Genomic DNA, 22,218 nt, shown 5'->3' with positions numbered 1-22,218 from the left:
GCTGTGGAGCGGATGAATGAATTGCTCTAAGTTCATTTCCGAACTGTCAGGGAAAGACAAGCTACCCCTCCTTCTCCGGGAAGGGACGGCAGCCGACCTTGGACTGAGCGCGCCTCCTTTCCTCTAACAGGGCTTGGACTGCTCAATAGGGCCCTCCCCACCTTGGGATTCCACGCATCCTTTTACCAGTAAGGAAAGACATAAGCAATAATATTCAACATCCATGAAGTACAGATTACATCAACACGTATGCAAACACAAACCTAAGGGAACGGTTTTGCTGTTTAATGCCAAGCGCCTACCCTTTAAGAGGACTGGAGTCCCACCCCCACCATGCACGCCCCCAGGCCACGCCCCCCTCGCAACCCGCACTTCCCCGCCCAACCTAGCGCAGCCGCCCCCCCCCTCCGCCCATTCCTAGAATGCCCTGCGGCGGCGAGCTCCTCCCATCCTAGAATGCCTTGCTGGGCGGGCTCGCTCCCGGTGGGCTACGGGCGCGCCGCGGGCTCGCTCCCGGTGGGTTACGTGCGCGCGGCAGGAGTCGGAATGTGCTGTCGGGTGCTTGCCCCACCCACCTCGGCCTGGTCTGTTCAGCTTCTAGGGCTTGAAGTTCTCGCCCGGTTGCGGCTGGGCAAGAGCGATGCTGCCTGGACCACCTTGGCTTTGAGGAGAGAGGAACGTCCAGAACCCCTGCTGCTTCCTTTCGGCGGTGAACCCCGGCGGCCATGTCCACGGGGTTCTCCTTCCGGACCGGCACGCTGGGCTCCACCACCGTAGCCCCCGTCGGGACCGGCGCAAGCGGCGGTTTCTCCTTCCGGACGGGACAACTAGGTAACTGCGCTTCTGCGCCTTCCCGCCCTGGTCCTCTCCGTGACAGCCCCGTGGGTGGGCCCGTCCCTCTCCCTTCGCGCTGGGTTCCTTTCTAGTGGGTCTGGGAGAAAGAAAGACAGACTTGCGCAGCGCCAGCCTCATAGTCCTGCCGTTTGGGGGCATGGTCGGGAGGGTGGTCACAGGGGTTGTGAGGTCCCCAGAATCCACAATGGTTCACCCAGTGTCCCTGTCGAGTGGGGTCTGGCTGGGTGAAAGGGCCTGGGGTTTCACGCTGAGCCCTAGCAGTGGGGCAGTCTGAGGCACAGAACGGAGAACGACATTGTGGGTCATTCTGGGGTTTCAGAAAAAGACAATAGAAAAATTTTAAGGGGGACAATTAGAGTTTTATCCCTGATAATTCAGAATTCATTGCAGGATATATGACTTTGGACATTCCACTGCTTTAATGATTTCGTGGTATTCTAAACGAGCTCACCTCTTGGTACCTCATGGTCCTTTGATACTGTAGTTTTTTGTTTTTTGTTTTTTTTTTAGATTTTATTTATTTATTTGACAGAGAGAAATTACAAGTACACTGAGAGGCAGGCAGAGAGAGAGACAGAAGGAAGCAGGCTCCCTGCTGAGCAGAGAGCCTGATGCGGGACTCGATCCCAGGACCCTGAGATCATGACCTGAGCCGAAGGCAGCGGCTTAACCCACTGAGCCACCCAGGCGCCCCGATACTGTAGTTTTTTGTTTTAAATACGTGTTGCAGCATTTCTTGGTGGTCATTTTGAACAGTGTGCGTAGTAGTATTCGTGAGTGTTATGGTGGAATGACTCTCATTGTCTTCTAGTTACACTGAAAACTGTAGGTAGCATATTTATCGTTTTTGTGCAACCTGCTAAAGCACCGCTTCAGGCGATGACGAAATACAGCCAGCAGAGGTTTAAAAAAAGACATTAATAATAGTCAAAGGTCATTTTCATGGTGAGAGATTTAATTTTTAGAACTTCGTCTTTTTAAGGTAAAAGGGGAGGAGTTCATTACATCAAGAAGTGTGCATAGAAAATGTTACAAGGTATCTATCTCCTGAAGATTGAGGGATGTCATTGTAGAGTAAAAAGCCAAAAGTATCTTCCTTATATTAAAAAGGGGAGGTACAGGGGCGCCTGGGTGGCTCAGTGGGTTAAGCCTCTGCCTTCTGCTCAGGTCATGATCCCAGGATCCTGGGGTTGAGCTCCGCATGGGGCTCTCTGCTTAGCAAGGGGCATACCCCCTGCTTCTCTGCCTACTGGAGAGCTCGCTCTCTCTCTGTCAAATAATAAATAAAATCTTTAAATATATATATATATATATATATAATTTACCAAGAAAAGTGGGGAGGTACAGACTACATAGTCAAGGAAAAAGTCTGGGAATTTCCCTTAATACCTCCTTTTCTCTCTGCACCCTTAATCAGCAATGCCTGCTAATTTTAATTACCTAGTTTCCATTTGCTTCACTTCATGTCACCGCCCTGTGGCAAGCTCTTGTCATTCATGGAACAAATATTTATTGAACACAGTTCCATATAATGGACTCTGTTTTAGATGGTGAAATAAATAAGGGTACAGCTCTTTCTTCCAGGTTTTCAACCAGTAACCCTTCTCCTATTTGGCGAAAACTATTCCTGTCATCTCCTACATAGATTAGTTCATTGGAATCGCAATTGCTGTGTCAAAAATAGACTTTTTTTAAACAAAGATTTTATTTATTTATTTGAAAGACAGAGATCACCGGTAGGCAGAGAGTCAAGCAGAGAGAGAGGAGGAAGCAGTCTCACTCCTGAGCAGAGAGCCCGATGAAGGACTCTATCTCAGGACCCTGGGATCATGACCTGAGCCGAAGGCAGAGGCTTTAACCCACTGAGCCACCCAGGCATCCCGATTTGGTCTCTTTAGGTAAATCATTTTAGGGAAGTTACTCTCCAAGCCTCAGTTCCCACATCTGGAACAGAGATGCTGATGAATAAAGTACTTAACATCATATCTGGCACTTGGTAAGTGCTCCCTAAATGTTACTTTCTAAGTCCACATTAGGGCATGCTGGAGAAGTTAAAACAATATTCCTGACCTGTTGGAGTCAACAGTAACACATTCTGATGAACCATTGGCAGATAATAGTGGGTTGAGGCAAAACTTGGTCCTGTTTGGGGTAGCTTTTAAATAAATTTCTCTCCTGTAGAGAAATTTCTCTTTTGCTTTCTTGAGTAAGAAGATACCACTTTGATGTATTTCTTCGGTAATGTTTTCACATTTAATTATGAAACAGTGCCTTGTGTCTTCAGGTATCTTAAGTTGTCAAGAAATTTTAAATATTTTGTCTAAAAATACAAAATTTCAGAAAAAAATACATAATTTCATTGTGCATCTTTCTAATTTGTGGAATAGCAGTAAAGCCAAATGGGATCACTGAATTATTTGGGAGGGAGGAGAGCATAATTACCATTTCCTTAATTTGAGGTCTTCAAAATTTGCCAATAACATTTATTAAAATACCTTTTTAGCTCAGTTGATTAAGTGTTCAAAGTTTTGTGCTTTGTTGGTGAGACTTTGCAACCCTGTTTTGCCAACCTTCTGTACTTCACATACCCATGTTCCTAGACATCATTTTAAAATGAATGATAGGGGTGCCTGGGTGGCTCAGTGGGTTAAGCCTCTGCCTTTGGCTAAGATCATGATCCCAGGGTCCTGGGATCCAGCCCCGCATCGGGCTCTCTGCTCAGTGGGGAGCCTGCTTCCCTTCCTCTCTCTCTGCCTGCCTCTCTACCTACTTGTGATCTATGTCTGTCAAGTAAATAAATAAAATCTTTAAAAAAAAAAATAAAATCCATGATAAATTAAGACACAGGGCCAGCTCCCCCCTTTTTTTTTTTTAAGATTTTATTTATTGATTTGACAGAGAGAGATCACAAGTAGGCAGAGAGGCAGGCAGAGAGAGAGAGAGGAGGAAACAGACTCCCCGCCGAGCAGAGAGCCCGATGCGGGACTCGATCCCAGGACCCCTTTTTTGACCCCCTACTCAGTGTTGATGACTGGTTTCAAGTTCTGTTCCCCTCACAGTGATTGGCTGGTGTAATACATTGTATAAAATGTGTTTAATTGAATTTATTAAGTTCCTAATGATGACAGTAATAACATTTATTAAGTGAAGTTAATTCACCATGCATAATCTCTCAATCTTTTGCAAAAAATCTGTTAAGTGGGCAAAGTTATTAACATTTTGCATATGAGGAAACAGAGGATCAAGAAGGCTAAGTTATGTCACACAAGTCCCAGGACATTGGAGAGCTGGAATGGAACCCAGCCATAACACCGCTACCTCCTTAAATTGCAGTGTCCCAGACATAAGCTTTTTAAAACTGACCTTGACTTCTCTTGGGATTATGTCTGTTTGGAAGGGCAGGCAGGATAGAATAAAGATACCTATATAGGATGAATGGGAGCTCCCATTATGTTATGTGTTATAGTCTCTTTTAACTCTCCTCTACAATTTTTGGAGTGTCAGGTTGTTGAGACATTTTGATTATTTTAATAATTTGTTCTCCCACAATAGATAGCAAATATGAGCCCCTGAGTTTTGATAAGAACAGTTGAAAGTCGTGAACTTTGTTCACATCACTTGCTATTACCAGCTATTCTTTTTAAGCTTTCAGAAACTCTGAAGAGAATTTCTGCTTATGAACACATAATCTGGATAGAGGGTAATTTTTACTTTGTATTTTCCTCTTGCCAGGTTATGTTTAGTCCTTTTCCTCTTCTCACCCCTACCCCAGTTCTTGATGCTGTTTTGGTGACAAGAAACGTAACTGTATCCCCCTGTCCCTGCCTAAATCCATGAATATGGTGATAAAGCAACAGAGAGGTGGCAAAGATCACTTAAAAGAACTTTTCTGAGTATGTTTTATTTTTCTTTATTTAGTAGTTGGGAAAGAACAAATGTATTTAGAAATATGGACTATACGTGAGTCATTCAAGAGGAAAATGATCCACATTCATAGGATTGCTCTGTGGCCATTTTAAAATATGCTAACTGTCAATAAAACTTAGAGAAGGAGAATATGTGATACTGTTTATGATTTCCTTGGGATCTGAAATCTTTTGTATGTGACTTATTTTTAAAGAGAACAGGAGAATATTTGAATTGGGTTGGTTAAAAATAAATTGACAGTTCTTTTTGTATTCTATGGCAATATATTGAATATGTGAAAAGAAAGAAAGTGTTTAACCTTGAAGAGTTAATTTTTATTTTTCTTTAGGAAATACTGGCTCCAGTAGACTTTATTTTGTGTTCTTTATAGATAAGCAACCCTTCAGTGGGGCTCAATTTTGGAACTCTTGGAAGCACTGCAACTCCTGCCACGACATCTGCTCCTTCAGGTGGTTTTGGAACCGGGCTCCTTGGATCGAAACCTACCGCTGGGTTCACTCTGGGAGGAACAAATACAGGTAAGGAGGATTGTCACATTTCAGGGAGTAGCTATGGGATATTCTTTTTAAGGTTCTGGCTTATATCTCTGCCCTTTATATGGATTGTCAGACGTAAATATTAAGATGAAAAAATATATAGGGATGTGGACTTAAGGGCCAGTGGTAGGCGTAACATTGGTTATGATCTATTCTAGTGTAAATGAAAACACCCATTTAGGGGTTCTTGGATGGCTCAGCTGGTTAAGGGTCTAACTCTTGATTTCCACTCGGGTCATGATCTCAAGCTTGCAGAATGAGACCTTCTTTGGGCTTTAAGCTCCTTGGGGAGTCAGCTTGAGATTCTCTCTCTATTTCCCTATCCTCCTGTTGCATACTGCACCCCCCTCCCCCAAGCTCTTCCTCAAAAATAAATAAATCTTCAAAAAAGAAGAGAAACAAATTTAAAGAAATGCGATTTTTTAAAGAAAGATTTTATTTATTCATCAGAGCGAGAATAAGCAGGGGGAGCAGGAGGCAGAGGGAGAGGCAGGCTCCTCACCGAGCAAGGAGCCCATTGCAGAACTTGATCCCAGGAACCTGGGATCATGATCTGAGCTGAAGGCAGCCGCTTAACCAATTGAGCCACGCAGGCATCCCAAGACCTCTTTTCAAAATAACTTCTTTTTTGGTATACTTGACACAATGAAGATATACCTCTTTAAATATAAAGAATTAATTTAATGTTTTTTAAGATTTTATTTATTTATTTGACAGACAGATCACAAGTAGGCAGAGAGGCAGGCAGAGAGAGAGAGAGAGAGGGAAGCAGGCTCCCTGCTGAGCAGAGAGCACAATGTGGGGCTCGATCCCAGGACCCTGAGATCATGACCTGAGCCGAAGGCAGCAGATTACCCCACTGAGCCACCCAGGCGCCCCAAGAATTAATTTAATTTTTACAAGAGAGTATATAATGCAGTGTTTCACCTTAGTGAAGATAAATCAAGTTTACCAATTTGGACGTTAATTTAATTTAGTATATATGGTGCAGTCAGCATCCTTTCTTGCTATAACATTATAATTTACCTTCCTAAGAGATGTTTTAAGTTTTTATATCATTAAAAGAGTCGTTTAGATGGGAAAAGGGCAAAAGGTCAAGGTTTCTGGTAGAAATTTTGATAATAAAAATCTGTTTTTTAATACTTAAAGATATTTGGTTATTAAAAATATGTGTCAGTAATGCTGCCATTTCAAAAGCTTATTTCTTTATTTACTCTTTATTCTGTACCCGCAGGGCCTCTCGGTCTCTGTTACCACTTTATGCATTGACATTGCAGCTTTGATTGAAACTTTTCACAGCCACACATAGAAAATGTAAGAACTGCAGGAATGCGGGAGCCTCCAGTGAGCTCCTTGAAACGACTTTGTGTGCCAGTGTTGGCTTAGAGTAGCTTTTTTTCTCCTTGCCTAATGTTGTTATAAGCAGTAGTTGTTTGCATTTATAAATCTTATTCCCTATATAATTATATATAGCCGGTAATATGAAAACCAGTGCTCTAGGAAGAACGTTTCTATTAGCGGTCATGGTAGAAGATACTGGTTGTTGTAGTATCATATCCTGAGGATGACTCTAAGTCTTGCCCTTGTAATAACCCCCCCAAAATGTCATCTGCCTTTGATGATTAAATTTTATTTCTCTTTTTGTCCCCAGGAATAGCAACAAGTATAACTACAGGATTAACTCTGGGTAAGAATTTTTTGAGGAAAGATCCCAGATCTGTGGTTTTCTTCTCTTCTCTTTATTATCTCACAGAGCTGGGGTATAGAAGGAAGCATGTAAGGAACCTAATAGATCACAGACACTGACTCATTAAACAGCCTTTCAGTACTGGAGTTTTTAAAAAAGTCAATGACTGTTTAATTCAGGAAAAAAAAACTTTAAATACAGCAATGGTTTTTTTCCTCTGGAGGTTTATTTTACATTGTATTTTTATAGTCATTTGAACCCTTTTAGAGGAAAAAAGAAAAGCAACAAACTCTAGACCAGAAGTCTTAGAATTAAGCCCTGTTGTAATTCCAAATCATTGTGAGGTCTTAGGTAGTCATGTAGTATCTGGCAGCTTTTGGTTATCTGTAAAACAAGGGTAGGACTGAAAAGTTTTTGTATTTCTTTTCAGCTCAAAAACGCCATGGTTCTCTGTAGCGATACGCCAAAGGGAATGTGAGTAAGTAGTATGACAGTTAATAATGTCAAAGGAAATGAATGAATGAAAAGATAGTATGGGAACTCAGTTAAAGTTAAGTTTATTAATTTAATTAACATTTGAAGTAAACTAAAGATTGGTGGACTTTGTTCTTTTGGATGCTACTCACCTGTGACCCACAGAAAGGGTAACCCATCTGTTCGTTACCAGAGTTTTGGACAGGATTGGCTTTGGGGCAAGCAGTTGGATTCTCTTCTTTTCTGAGATTTTAGAACCCATACAGGATTTCAAAGCATTGTACCCGGGCAGGAATTTCTGGTTGTGGTAAGGGCAATCCAGAAGTTTAATTTCTGGCAGCTGCTTCTCTCAGTGCCTTTAGGGAAAGCCAAAATGCAGGTCATTATGTATTTCCTCATTTAATAGTTTGGAATAGCTACTACTTCCTAACTCTGTGGCCTTGAGTATACATAATGCTTTGAACATTTAGTATTGGCTGTGGTGTGGTGATGGTACTGGTGGTGCAGGTGGTACTAATGATGTCAAGAGCATCAGCATGAGCATGAGTAAGGCATTCAGTGGGTGATGAGGTGAAGCTGACTGGCAGGTATAGTAACATGTTCTTGTATGACCTGATAAGTGCTCTAACATGTATGAAAGGCACGAGGGAAGTAGAGGAAGATAAGAGTAGAAGTTTATTTTGGGGGCAGGAAACATCATTCCTGATGGAGACGTGCAACAGCCCAGTCATAAGGGGACTCAGGGAAGTAGGAAAAGTACTTGGTTAGAATTTAGGATTCAGAAGTGGGAATGGTAGGGAGAGAGGGGGTGTGAAGAGCAGATTGGAAGTAGATAGGAAAGGTGGTTGTGTGCCACGCCTTGTGACTCTAGTGTAGAGATAGTATAGAGCTAATAAGAGCCTTTAGTCAGAGAGAATCACCAGGGTATTATTTTTTGTTGGTGTTCTCGCTTCTTCTTTTTTAAAGTAACTGAAATAATTCCAAGAATAGATTAAAGTTTAGAGGGACTGATAGCACAGAAACAAATTAAGAGGTTATAATTGTTCTTGAGAAGAAGATGACCTGAGCTAAGGGTTTTGAGGATGCTTGTAATCCAGAGCTATTTCTGCAGTAGAATCAGCAGGATTCATGGCTAGTAGAATTCAGGAGAGAGAAGGGATGTCAGGGGTGATTATGGTTTCTGGCTTGAGCAACTGAGTGGACCACGGCAGGGGGTTTAGGAAACGTTTTGTGTAGGGAGGCGTAGAGGTGGAAAGTTAAGGGACATCCCGGTAGAGCTAACCAGTGGAGACTCTGGTAGGTGTAGATTTAGACCCATGTTGCCCTAGCTGAGATTCTGTAGTTGGGAAGTATGGGAGCAGGCCTGGAGCCGTAGGCAGTATCATTTAAGAACTGAACAGAGGAAGGAGATGGACAAAAGCAGACTGGAAGGAGTAGCCAGGGTTGACAGAAGTAAAGGAAGAGGAAACAGTAGAGAATGGTGGTTTAAATAGCGTTGGAGGAGAGGAATATTTTTCTGTTGAGTATAGAGCAAAGGAAGGGTAAGTGCTGTTTTAGGTAAATCCAGGGGTAGAACTGAAATTGGATTTCAATATGACCACATTGATGGGACTTTTTCTTGCTTTTCCTAAGATCATAGCATCCTCTTTTAATTATTCACCATGATTTGGCTCCAACTTCTATATTTTCCTTTTTCATACCTACCCACGTATCCTTCTGGCTACAAAAGTAGGGTCACAAACTTTTAGGGATCCTGATTGAAACCGGTGTAATACATATACAGTCATGGTAAAATAGGATTTGTTTGTTTGTTTGACACAGGAACGCCAGCCACTACATCTGCGTCTACAGCAGGTTTCAGTTTAGGATTCAGTAAACCTGCCGCATCTGCCACACCATTTGCTCTCCCTATTACTTCTACCTAAGCTCGTGGTCTTACTCTTTCGTCTGCTCTGACGTCAACTCCAGCAGGTGAGGCAGAATGGAAAAAGTCACGTTTTGTGGTTGAATTTTGTTTTGTTTTTGGCTAGTGAATATAGGGATCCACCTTATTCAAGATAACTTCAGTTTTGGAAAGTTTTTATTTTAATCACTCAGCTATTAGGATCCTACAAAGATCATCATTGGCTTTAAAGCAGCAGGAGCCATCCTGGAAGTTGATCTCTGTTTACAGAGCAAAGCAGGGACAGGGTGAGAGGTAAAATGTAAAACTATTAATATTCACTTTGTTTTCAAGGAGCATATTGGTGACAAGAAAGGATAAAGAATTTGCATCAGCCTTGCCTGCCTTAGTATTCATACCATTTTGAAGGCGAATTTGGCATCCTGCATTGCAAACTCTTTATTATTCTCTGGAATCTGTTACCTTACACCATTCTAGTGTTACCTAGAACTCTTATTTGTGTCAGTAGCGTTTGCCTTACGGTATTATTTCTCTTTATTCTTAAGTTTATGTAATTTTATCTTTAGCAAGTAGTTTTTTAGGAAAAACTAGAGTGAATTTTGTCATGGACGTGAGGGCTGTCTGTTTTGGTGGTGGTAGGGAATGTTTTGTGTTTTCTCCAGTGTTCTTAGAAATGATGTTTCCTTTTGAAGCCTTTACCTTTTTACTTTCTATAGGATCTACAGGATTTACCCTAAATAATTTGGGTGGAACAACAGCTACAATTACTACCCCATCAACATGCCTTTCCTTAGGGGGAGCCTTAGCTGGTTTGGGAGGTTCACTTTTCCAGAGTTCAAATACAGCCACATCAGGTAATTCATGGTATTCATTTTCCAAAATAGTAAATATTTATATTTAAATTTACTTTATCTGTATTTTGACCTTTGGTACAGACCACTTTGTCTCTTTAACCTGAATGTTGTTGTTTCGTATGAAAACTGAATTATAAAATAATGGTTTTCATGCATAATTGGACATCTTAGCCATATTGTAGAAAAAAAGTTTTCTGCTTCTCAGTATTGACTGACTATATAAAGAAACAAAGAAGGGCCTGTTTAAGGATCTTATAAACTATTCTAGAGAAATTTATCAAGAAATGGTAGTTGTAGAGTCTTGGATCATATGGTATCTAAGTTCGTTGCAAAACAACTTGACCTTTCAAGCCCTGGTTTTAAGAATGGCTTTCCATTACAGGCATCAGGAAAGGCTATTAGCGTGCTTCGAAGAAAAGGTTTTAGAACACAAGTATTAAATTTATTCTAGTCAAGCAAAATACTAAAGTATCAATTCAATTGGCAAAGAATACTTCATATTTTCCATCTTGGATTGATTTTTCATTTCTTTCTTATTTTGAAATTAGCTTCATGTTAAGGATTCTGTCGATGTTTTGAGTATTAAGATATACTATAAATATATTTATATATAAATATAAATGAATGAATAATAGAGGAGACATGATACTATAAATAATGTAATATAATACCATGTAGGAGTGAGAAGAGCTTTCCTCTGATTTGAAAACATTGTATAATTATCTCACATAGCAATATAATATCAAGAATTTCTCTTTAACAATTTATGTGTTAGGAAAAACATATTTTTTGGCTTTGAAACATGTTAAAATCATAGCATTCCCAGTAATACATAGGTTCATGTATAATGGCTATTTTATATCAGAAGTTTTACTCAACACCTCGTAGGTGTCTAATACTTGGTCGTGTGGGAGAGATGAAGGAGTATGACCTAGTGTTTTCTATTAAACAGCTCGTTCATGTCCTCCGTTCAGGTGCTAAATTTAGTGAAGAAACTCTGGGTCAGTGGAAAGGGAAAAAAGGAGTTGGTGAAGATAATCTGTAAAAATTTGTAGCATTCAGATTTGCATTATCTTTCAGATACTTGTCTTTGTCACTGTAGTCTCACCTTGTAGGTATTCAAAATATCTCCTAATAACTGAATCACTGGATGACTGTAACATATATTTCTTTGTAGGATAAGTGTTTAAACATCTCTCCTAAAGAGTCCTATGAGAGCAAAACACAAAAATAACAGAAAGGGGAGGTGGAGGATTGTTTTTGTGTCTATCTAATGAGTTTGTAGGCCTGCTAGAATTTTTCTTAGGCTCTAGAGACACGTCAGTGCTTGATTTATGGTTGTGCTAACTAAACATACCCCTGTATTTTTTTTTTTAATGGACATTCATTTAGCTGTATTTTTTTTTTCATACATTGTCAGTATTTAAATCCACTCTTCATATATCCCCTGCTTTTATTCAGTACCTCTGCTGTTTCCTCTGTTTAAAGTAAATAGCATCTGTCCAAAAAGAACCACAGTTATGTGAGCTTGGTAATGCATGGACTTAGATGATTTACCAATGCGTGGTCTTTTAAAATTTTGCTACTTGATTTACAAGCATACCTTCATGACTTAAGATTTACTGTAGTTTAGCCCCTTCAATTCCTTTTGTCAGTGAGGTAGGATTTAAATAAATGAAGTCTATTTCTTTCATTAAATTTTTTTTGAAAAAGCTTGGGAGTATGAAATTTGATGTTTGAACTGTAAGGCTTCTAACTCTCAGTTCTTTAGATTTCATGAATAATGAAACTATTGGCTTTATAAGATTTATAAGATTTGCTGAAATCTTATAAATCATTACCGGATTATTATTATTATTAATTTATTTATCTGTTACCAGCTTTCCTGAGGTATAATTGAGAAGTAAAAGTGTAAGATCTTTAAAGTGTAGAGCATAGTGATTTCATATATACATGCACATTGTAAATGCCCATCAAGTTAATTAACACATCTAATACTTGATAATTTAAAAAGTATCCAATTACAAAGCATGACTAGAGGACAAGAAGTATTTACCTGGAAATATACAAACTAAAACTGCTTTTTCAGGAGGATTTTAAAAAAAACAAGTAGTATGTTCACATTTATTGAATTAACAGATAAACTCTGACCTTTTTAGTAAAGAAAAATTAATAGACCCATAAGTACAGAGAACTGATGGTTGCCCGAAAGGGTAGGGAGGACAGGCAAAATGGCTGACGGGGAGTTGGTACAACCTTCCAGTTATGGAATCAGTCACAGGGATGGATATAATCCGTGGTATTGTAATTAGGTTGTATGGTGACAGATAGGGTAGTGACACTTGTGGCGAACATAGCATGTATAGAGTTTTCAAGTCACTGTTGTACACTAATGTGACATTGTGTGTCTACACTTTAAAAAATTACCTAAAACGTAAAGAAGTTAAAATTATATTATCCAGACTACATACACCATTAAATCCCAGCTTTAGACTTATTCCATGTTATTTGCTTAAAGCAATTTTGAAGAAAAATGGGATCCAGCTTGAAAGCATTTGAGAATTTTGTCCATTGAGGGAAAATCATTGTAAAGACTTTGTAAATTATATTTGGTTTGTTTGTAGGACTTGGACAGAATGCTTTAGGCTTGACTTTGGGAACCACAGCAGCTACTTCAACTGCAGGCAATGAAGGTCTTGGTGGTATAGATTTTCGTACCTCATCAGATAAAAAGAGTAAGTAATGTTCTGTTCTAACAGTAAGTTAAATTTCTATGTCAGTAAGATTTTTAGTTACATGTTCAGTAGTAAAGATTTTACTTTTACATTTACTTTATATCTCACAAATTTTTTGTGTATTATGTGTTTAAGATTTTATTTTCATAGAAAACTGAGTTTTGTTTATGCATACGGTTATGTAGCTGTCAGTGTGTGTATTAATATATGTTCTTAAGTTGGGATCATGAACACATGTATGGTATATAAGTTGATACTTGAACTACATGCTTTGAACTGGTTAGGTCCACTTATATGTGAATTTTTTCCAGTAAAAGTGGAGTCCTGTAAATGTGTTTTCCTTACGATTTTCTTAATATTTTCTTTTTTCTATCTTACTTTATTGTAAGAATGCAGTATGTCGTACAGTAATTCTTTAGGAGTGTTTTATTGCAGCTTAAGTCAGCTTTATGAATCGATACATCATTAATCAGCTGTCCTTCCATTATTAGTGTTTGTATTCAGTTCGTATATTCTAGGAAGTATCAACATATTGAGCATCTTTATGGGGAGAGGCAATGTGGTATTGTAGCTTAAGGGGATAGACTTGAGCTGAAATCTGGCTTCAGATCCCCTCCACTGTTGATAAGCTCTGTGACCTTGTTCAAGTTATTTATCCCTCTGTGCTTTAGTTTCTTTATCTGTAAAGTGGGGGAAAAGAACAGTAACTACTTGACATTGTTGGCCCAAGGTTTACAGTTTATAAGACTTCAGTAGAGCCAGGCACATAATAAATGCTCTCTATGTGTTTGTTTTTCTTATAAATTTTCATTCATATTTTTGATTATTTTTTAAAGACAAATACCTAGAAACTGAATCACTGGCTTAAAGAGAGGGAGATTTTTGGAGACTCTTGGTAAATATTGTAAAATTACTTTCTAGATAGAGTTTACCAATTACCCACCAGCCAGTATGAAAATGCCGTTCTCACTGTGCTCTTGCAATGCTGAATATTCTTTTTAAAAAATTACCAATCCAGATTCATTTTGAAATATGTCTTAGTTTTGTTGATTCCCTGTGCATGATTTTTTGTTTTGTCTTGCATTGTGTCTTCTGCCTCTGATGAAAGCATGTTTCTCGTATTGCATTGAATCCTCTGAAAAACTTAGAATGATTAACAGTTGAAGGTGTCCATATATCTGTGCAAGAATTTTTTATTTGGATGTAGACGATTCTAGGGTGAAGTACTGTTTTAAAAGCTGGCTATCCTAAAATCCTTTTAAACTTAGAAAATTTAGGATAACTTTGAATGAAAATTGATTTTTATTTTATTTTACTTTTTTTTTTAAATTTTATTTGACAGAGAAGAAGAGACAGCTAGAGAGGGAATACAAGTGGGGAGTGGGAGAGGGAGAAGCAGGCTTCCTGCTGAGCCAGGAGACTGATGCGGGGCTTGATCCCAGGACCCTGGATCATGACCTGAGCTGAAGGCTGATGCTTAACAACTGAGCCATTCAGGCGCCCCGAAAATTGATTTTTAAACATAGGGGTTTGTCTCTTGGTTTTACTTAGTTTTCTTTGTAGCCGCATCAAAATTAGAAGAAATTATCGTAGATGTTTTAGCAGCTTTTTTTATTAATCAGCTGAAGCAGTCTGGTACCCTTGAACTACTTTGATTTTAATTATGAAACTGGTTCTCTCTTTATTGTAATTGCTTTTAGGCTCCACATGAAAGACTTGATTGAGGCAAAGGAGTAAGAGAAATATAAGGAGTTAATCTCCCTTCGCGCCCTTCCCCCCACCCCCGCGCCACTCCACCTTCCCCCATTGTCTTCTTCTTGTGTTGTGCCTCAGAGTTGAAACAAAGGGGTATGTAGAGTAAGTGCGCATGACCTGATATACCACATCCAGTTCCTTTAACCTGCTATACGTGTCCAGGGGTTCTTTATTAATCTAAAGGATTTCTCTGTTTCCCTAGCTGCTGCATCAGTTAGCCTGGACCTGCTGTATTGGGTTTGATAGATGAAGAGGGGTAGGAAGCAGTGGTCTATAAGTGGGGGCAGCATGGAGTAAGATCTAGAGACAAGGATGCTCTTTACTCTTTTGAAGAACTGCTGGAAAACCGGCGAGCCGCAGCATGGGAAGATCAGATTCCAGATGTCATAAAGGGAAGGGCCGTGTATGTCATCTTAAAGAGTTTTGTAATTAGATGGAGGACAGTTGAGACCCACTAGGGTTTTGATGTGAATAATATGACATGAGATACGTGTTTGAAGAAGAGCATTCTGGCAGCCATGTGGAAGATAATGTGCAGGAGGGCAGGAACAGAGGTGGAGTGCTGACAGTGAGCTTTGACAGCAGTCCACAGGTATTACAGATGCCAAGCTAGATGGACTAGTCAGGGCCCACGGTCGGCCACAAACAGGCCTAAGTTTTATATACGCAGGTTTGTGTGTATAGAGACTTTTGTAAATATAATAAAAATGGAATATCAAAGAGAGAGCAAAATAGGATGCTAATGAATAAAAAAGTTGAAGTCTGTGGGATAAAAATTAAATCCCTCCTTTATCTTACTGTGTCTCGTCCAGTCAAAGGCTTGCATCTGTAGAACATGGATATCAATTTCAGAATTGTTAAACTATGAAAGAGAAATATCAACATACAAAGTAAGGAAAAATAAATTGTAGTTAGATTAAAAAGGTAAACAAAAGAAACCCTATGGACAAAGGCAAAAGGTAAAGGACAGGTTGGAAGTAAAATACTTGCTGTTTAGATGCTTTTTTTGTTCACATTTTAACATCCGAAATTGAGATGTATCTTGAAATGAAGGTCTCATTTTAGAAATAGACACATAAAGTGTATGTATGAGATAATTAATATGCTTAATGTTGAAATAGCTCTGAGAAGTCAGTGAGAAACATACCTCAGATATACCTCAAATAGCCTTAATAGACCATTCACTCAAGGAGAAATAGGCTTGTCTAATTAATATTTGAAATGTTTCTCTTAGTACTGTCCGAAATATGAATTTAGATGATAATGAAGTGGCATTTCTCACCTATGTACTGGCAGTGATTGTTTCAGAAAAATGTCCATTGTTGTTGAGGGTGTGACGGAAAAATTACTTATTCGTAGTAGGTGGGAAGATAAATTGGAACAGTTGTTTTAAACGATCAGTTTGATAATACGTAGGTTTTCCTTGATGTAATCTTTGACCTATAAATTCCTCTTTTTGTGGAATACAAATAAAGTCATGCACAAATATTTGGAGATAAATGCATTGACTGTAGCAGCATTGTTTATATAGTAAAGGCGTATATGTTAAGAAGAGGGTTGGGCAAAAAGTTTCTGATACAGCTATGTCATCAGTATTCTGTGGTCATTTAAAATCATGTTGACATGAAAAGACTTAATTTCAACATCCTGAGAAAATATGTGCACATAACTTATGGTCATCCCGATCACGTTTAAAAATGTGTGTGTAAGTGCCAAAAGAGGTTGAAAGAGGAACCATTAAGGTTCTCTGATGGGATGAAGTTTTGTGTGTTCCTGTATTTCCTTCATTAAGCAGGTCTTATTTTGCAGTGTGAAGTAAATTCTGGAAAAGCAGAAAGTGAGTCACTGCAGTTTGCTGACGGAGCATTTTTACTTTTCTACTTTTAGACATACACTAATAATGATAACCACTAAATAAGTGTTCATAAGAAAGCTGTTGATCTATCTGCACACATTAAAAACATCATCTTAAAAAATTGCTGCTTCTGTAAAATATTTAGAGACATCCGGGTAGTCTGACATATTTTAGTATTCTGAACTGATAGAACCTAAGAAAGCATCCAGTAGAACTTGCAGGAGGTCAACTGTGCTAAGCAAGAATATTTTTCTTAGAAGATAGTTGAAAGAGGAAGAATCTCGCCCTTGAAAGAAATAGATACAAATCAGCTACGTAATTATCTGTTTATGTGTATACAAACATGGCCCCATAGTATGTTGTTTGGAGTTTGTGACAAGTGACCTCATATGATGTCTACGAGGCTGTCCGAAAAATGCTTAGAAGTTTCTATTTATACCTAAGTTTGTGTTAAATTAAAACTTGAATTTGGAATACATTGTTAAATGACCTGTTTTTACATAAAGCTTCTTGAATTTTCTAGGTGATAAAACAGGAACAAGACCAGAGTAGGTTTACAATTTAATTTTTAAAGTATTTTATTTGAAGAATTTTATTTGTTAATTTATAGGCAGGTGGTCTCATCGGAAGTAAAAGAAACTATATAGACATTTAGAAGAAAAATTCTTTGAATCAGTTTTTGTCTAAAGTAAAATAATAAACATATGCTCTGGAAAGATTTTGGAAGGTCAGATCTTTAATTTTTAGTCATTAGGAAAGTTTATAACCAATGCTTTCTGGAATACTTAATGATCAGTTTTAGGTATATATACCTTTTCTATATAAACTACTATACCAGTCCCATTTATTTTCTGATGATGAAGAGGGAGAAAAGCCTCTATCTATAATATACATCAGATAGGTTTGAAGATCACTATTTTTACTAGCACTTACATTTTCTCACGTAATTTGTATTATATTAGAAAAAACATTTGTAAATAAATGATCAAGTTCATGCCTCCAAAATATCTTCTGTATACTTTAGCCCTATTGCATAAATGAGAAAGCTGTAGGAGACTGAGGTTTGCTTCAGGTTCTATCAAGGAAGTAGTAGCAGATCTGTGACTGAATTTTAACTCATAATTCCATTACAGCCTGCCACATTTCACCTCTTCCTTTTCTCATTAAATATTTATGATTCCCTTAGTCTATCCCTAGGTTTTATTTTTTTGAAGAATAAATTGAAATTCTAAAAATCAACTAAAATATAATGAGAATCTCTATTATGAGAAGTTTTTAGACTTTCTTTAATGAATGCTTTAATATTTTTGAACGAAATAAAAGGTCAGTCATAGAGTTTTTGAGCCAGGGGAACTTAGTTCAATATTTAATCTCTTGTATTTTCTAATTTTTTTTCTTAAACATTTGGTCAGATGCATTTATGTGTACTTATGATAGGTGCCAGTCCTTTTAGAAGAGAACTCCCTGTCAGATGAATTGTTAAAGCTATTTTAAAGGTCAGGAAACAACATTTTTTTTATAAAGAGATTTGAAATCAACCATAAGAGCTCTAAATGGGGAATATTTGTTTTACCTCCTCCCCTTTAACACTTATGTAGTGGAACTCAGCTGTCAGCTTTTTAGAACCTCAATGGCTTTAATCTATCTGTGTCATTTTTCTCAGGGATAGTAAAGCACTGAAGGATGAAAATCTCCCTCCTGTCATCTGCCAGGATGTTGAAAACCTCCAGTAAGTGTGTCATATGTAATTAGATATATCATGTTGAAGAATGTTAGAATCTATTTTAAGGGGAACATCTCTTCTTCCTCTTAAAACTTTTTTTTTTTTTTTAAGATTTTATTTATTTGTTTGACAGAGAGAGATCACAAGTAGGCAGAGAGGCAGGCAGAGAGAGAGAGGAGGAAGCAGGCTCCCTGCTGAGCAGAGAGCCCGATGTGGGACTCGATCCCAGGACTCTGAGATCATGACCTGAGCCGAAGGCAGTGGCTTAACCCACTGAGCCACCCAGGCGCCCTCTCTTCTTCCTCTTAAACATTTTAACTTGGGTGTTGGTAAAAATTTTAATATTTTTATAAACAAAGCAGAATAATGGGAATTAAAAGTCTTTTATTGTCAATCTGAAAAAAGCATGTGAACTGTGGATGAATTTTTAATATTTCCTTTTTAAAAAACACTAGGACTCTGACCAGCCTATAGTAAATATACTTTTTTCCTATAGGAAACCAAAGGTGTATTTTTTTGGAATTCAGTTTTATGTATCTTTTTAGGAAATTTGTGAAGGAACAGAAAAAGGTACAAGAAGAAATTAGTAGAATGTCTTCAAAAGCCATGCTTAAAGTACAAGAGGATATTAAAACTCTGTCACTGGCTGCCAGTGGATTACAGAGGAACACCCTCAGTATTGACAAGTTGAAAACAGAAACTGCTCAGGTAAACTAACTTAAAGTAATTTTATTGTAGGGTTTTGTTTTGTTTTATTTAAGTCTTATAGGTTATAAGACTTGATACAGATGTACTGTAAGAAAACTGTATAGCATGTGTGCTTTTTAAAAAAAGATTTTATTTATTTGAGAGAGAGAGAAAGAGAGCATGAGAGGGGGGAGGGTCAAAGGGAGAAGCTGACCCCTTGCTGAGCAGGGAGTGAATTGCAGGACTCAGTCTTGGGTTTCAGGATCATGACCTGAGCCGAAGGCAGTCGCTTGACCAACTGACACCCAGGAGCCCTAGCTTGAGTACTTTTAAGTTGCTATGATACTAGTAGTCACTAGTTTGTATTGAGTTCTGATTATTTATGAGGCAGTATTTTAAGCAATTTAGTTTTCCTGAAAGCTCTATGAGTTAGGCCATCTTATCTTTGTTATATAAAGAAGAATATGGGCAGAGAGGTTGTTAATAAATGGAAGAGGTTGTCAATAAGTGGGAGAGCTGATACTCTTAACTAGTTTGTTTCCTAAGAGTACTTGCTGGCTAAATTGCTATATCATGCAAGCAAGGTAGAAAAATATGTTTTTAAAAATCTGTCATCCATTAAATAAAAATTATATTAAGTTTTTAACTATTAAAAATTCTGATGACTTGCCAGTCTTATGTCTTAGTTATAAATGTTAATGAGGCTCATGTTTTTTGCCATTCATATGTACTTGTTTTTTCTTTCTATGCTATAATCTATGTCATTTTTTCTTTGTTGACACTCTTGCCTCCCTTGTGTAGTTTGAAGTCTTTCATCGTCTCCTCCTGGCTACTTGTTCCGTCTCTGTGTACCCAGCTCCCCATCTGTTTAAAGGTGGTGTTGCGTAGTCTTCTGTAACCTTCCTGAGGGCTAGATGAATGCGTTCTTCCATAGTTCTCTGTGATATCACACAAAATACCTGTCTTTAGTCCCTCTTAGCAATTTGCTATTCCATTGGGATGTAAGTATACCTGGTTCTTTACCTAACAACTTCAGGGATCCAGTTTTAAATTTATTCATGGGGACACCTGGTTGGCTCAGTTGGTTAAGAGGCTGCCTTCCACTCGGGTCCTGATCCCAGAGTCCTGGGATTGAGTCCCACATCTGGCTCCTTGCTCAGCAGGAGGCCTGCTTCTTTTTCTGCCTCTGCCTGTGCTCACTCTCTCTGACAAAAAAAAAAAAAAGAAAGAAAGAACAGAAAAAAAATTTACTCTTGGATAAGATAAGAGGGGCTTTTCAGTTACTTAGTTTGTAGGATTTTGTAGTTGTTAGCTAGGCTCTTTCCCAGCTGTGCACATTCTGCTTATGTTTCCTTCCCAAACCCTGTTCCTAGTCTGTTTCTCCATCGAAGACTGGCTGTTACGCATATGGATACCAGTGTGTGATATGCATTTGGGGAATTGAATCTTTCCCTATAGTTTTAGTCTCAAGTATTGTTTTATGATCCACTTTTTGTCACCATTTTTTTATTGAATGAAATAGTTTTAAAATGCATTTCTCATGCAATCTACTTACTTGACAAAAATCGTTTTTCTCAGTGATACAATATTCCAAGTTACTTGTCAGGTCCTTGCAGGAACATTTCCTGGAGTGCGGCACAACAATGCAGAAGGGAAATCCTTTGTCCTCTTAATAAGGTGATGAGGAAACCAGGAATGAGAAAAATCTAAATAAAGAAATTCCATAGCAATCTTTTGCAAGAACTTGAAACCCACAACTTATCTTTAATTTGTGAGGGGAAAGTCATTACTTTTACAGCTAAGGGATAGCTTCCAGTTTTCAATAAATTTATCCTATACTTGATTTTTCATGAAATTTGAGATTTTAAAAAACACTATCATTGAATGAAGTCTGCAGTCCTAGACATAAGACCACCACCCACCATACCCAGCCTCTTGAGCCTTTGCTCTGCTTTTCTGTAAGTGGCAGAGCCTCACATGTATTGCTTCTCACTAATTAATGAATGTGTACCCTTGGCCCTGAGATTGGAAAGGAACAGTGTCACTCAGGGTCCAAGTCTGGATGCAGGAGCACATTGTGGAAGAAGACTGCTGTTTCCACTCCTGTTAAGGAGTTAAGCCATCCCTGTGAAAAGGGGGTTATGCAATCAGGATCTCAGAATAGTATTTGCAGGGTACCGTCAACTGTGCTGGTGTATTTCTGGGACTAGTATGTATCCGAATACAGGTTTTTATTGAAGTATTTTTTGACACATGCACGAAGCCACTATTTATGCCAACGCCTGTTTTAAGTTTGCTACACAGTGTGGTAGGAACTTAGTTTGAGCAGAGGTTAAAATCAGAATTATAATACCACTTGTGGATTACCTCTAGGTGAGTTTGGCAATGAAGCAGTGGCTATTCTGTTGTTAGGGCACAAGCTGTCTATCATTTTTCCTTTCAAATCATCTGGGAACCCCCTAATGCTCTCTCTCTAGATGTCCTGGAGCTTCTCATCGGAGACTTGCCCTAGAAAGGAGGAAAACTGATAAAGCTCAGACAGAGATTGAGAATGAAAATGGAACCACTGTAATAGATCTTCCAGGTACTTTATCCCTCGAAACGGACTGTTCAGGGACAGGCACAGAACCTGCTGAGCGCAGCTTGATATCAGCGTCTCTGCCCCCGTGGCCTGAGGAGCCTGGCCTGGACAACCCCGCCTTGGAGGAGAACACGGCCACTGACAGTATGTGCTCTTCACCTTGCTTTTGCTTTTCATCTGTTTTCAAATCAGATATTTCCTTTCTTCTCAGTACTCCCTATTACTTTCCCTCCATGGGGTGTTGTTGTTGTTCTTGTTGTTGTTGTTTTTCCTCTTCAACAAATAATTTTACTGAGATATGCTTCACGTATCACATATTCACCCTTTAAGTGTACAAGTCTTAACAGTTTGCCGTTTAGAAACAGAAAGCGAGTCTTACTTTGAGTCTTATGCTTCCCCCTCCCCCTCTTCTGTTGTAGTCCACAAATTCACTGGTCATCAGCAGGCTTCTTTTTTTTCTTTTTTTGAAGCCTATTGCTTCTTGACTAAGAAATCCACAGCATCAAGAAGAACAAAAATAATACCTCAGCCTACGTGCTTATTCTGTGTCAGCACTGTGCCAAGCACTTTACATATATTAACTTATTAAATGCTTGTACCAATACTGGCTTTTTTTTAATGATGAGGAAATTTAGTCAGGGAGTCA

General features: G+C 38.5%; 1 protein-coding gene across 1 annotated transcript; it reads left to right on the top strand.

Annotated features, from left to right (window-relative positions):
* Positions 1-725: 725 nt before the first annotated feature.
* Positions 726-21,916, top strand: LOC309858228 (uncharacterized protein; the record flags this gene model as incomplete). The annotated part of the gene is made up of 6 exons (XM_082750899.1): positions 726-831; positions 10,099-10,236; positions 12,861-12,971; positions 17,105-17,129; positions 18,245-18,310; positions 21,469-21,916. The coding sequence occupies 6 exons, from the start codon at positions 726-728 to the stop codon at positions 21,899-21,901; spliced, it is 879 nt and encodes a 292-aa protein (XP_082607025.1). The 3' UTR covers positions 21,902-21,916.
* Positions 21,917-22,218: the final 302 nt, after the last annotated feature.

The sequence above is a fragment of the Mustela nivalis genome (genome assembly GCF_964662115.1).
Source record: "Mustela nivalis genome assembly, contig: HAP1_SCAFFOLD_2061, whole genome shotgun sequence".
NCBI lineage: Eukaryota > Metazoa > Chordata > Mammalia > Carnivora > Mustelidae > Mustela > Mustela nivalis.
This window is presented reverse-complemented; position numbering and strand designations above follow the sequence as displayed.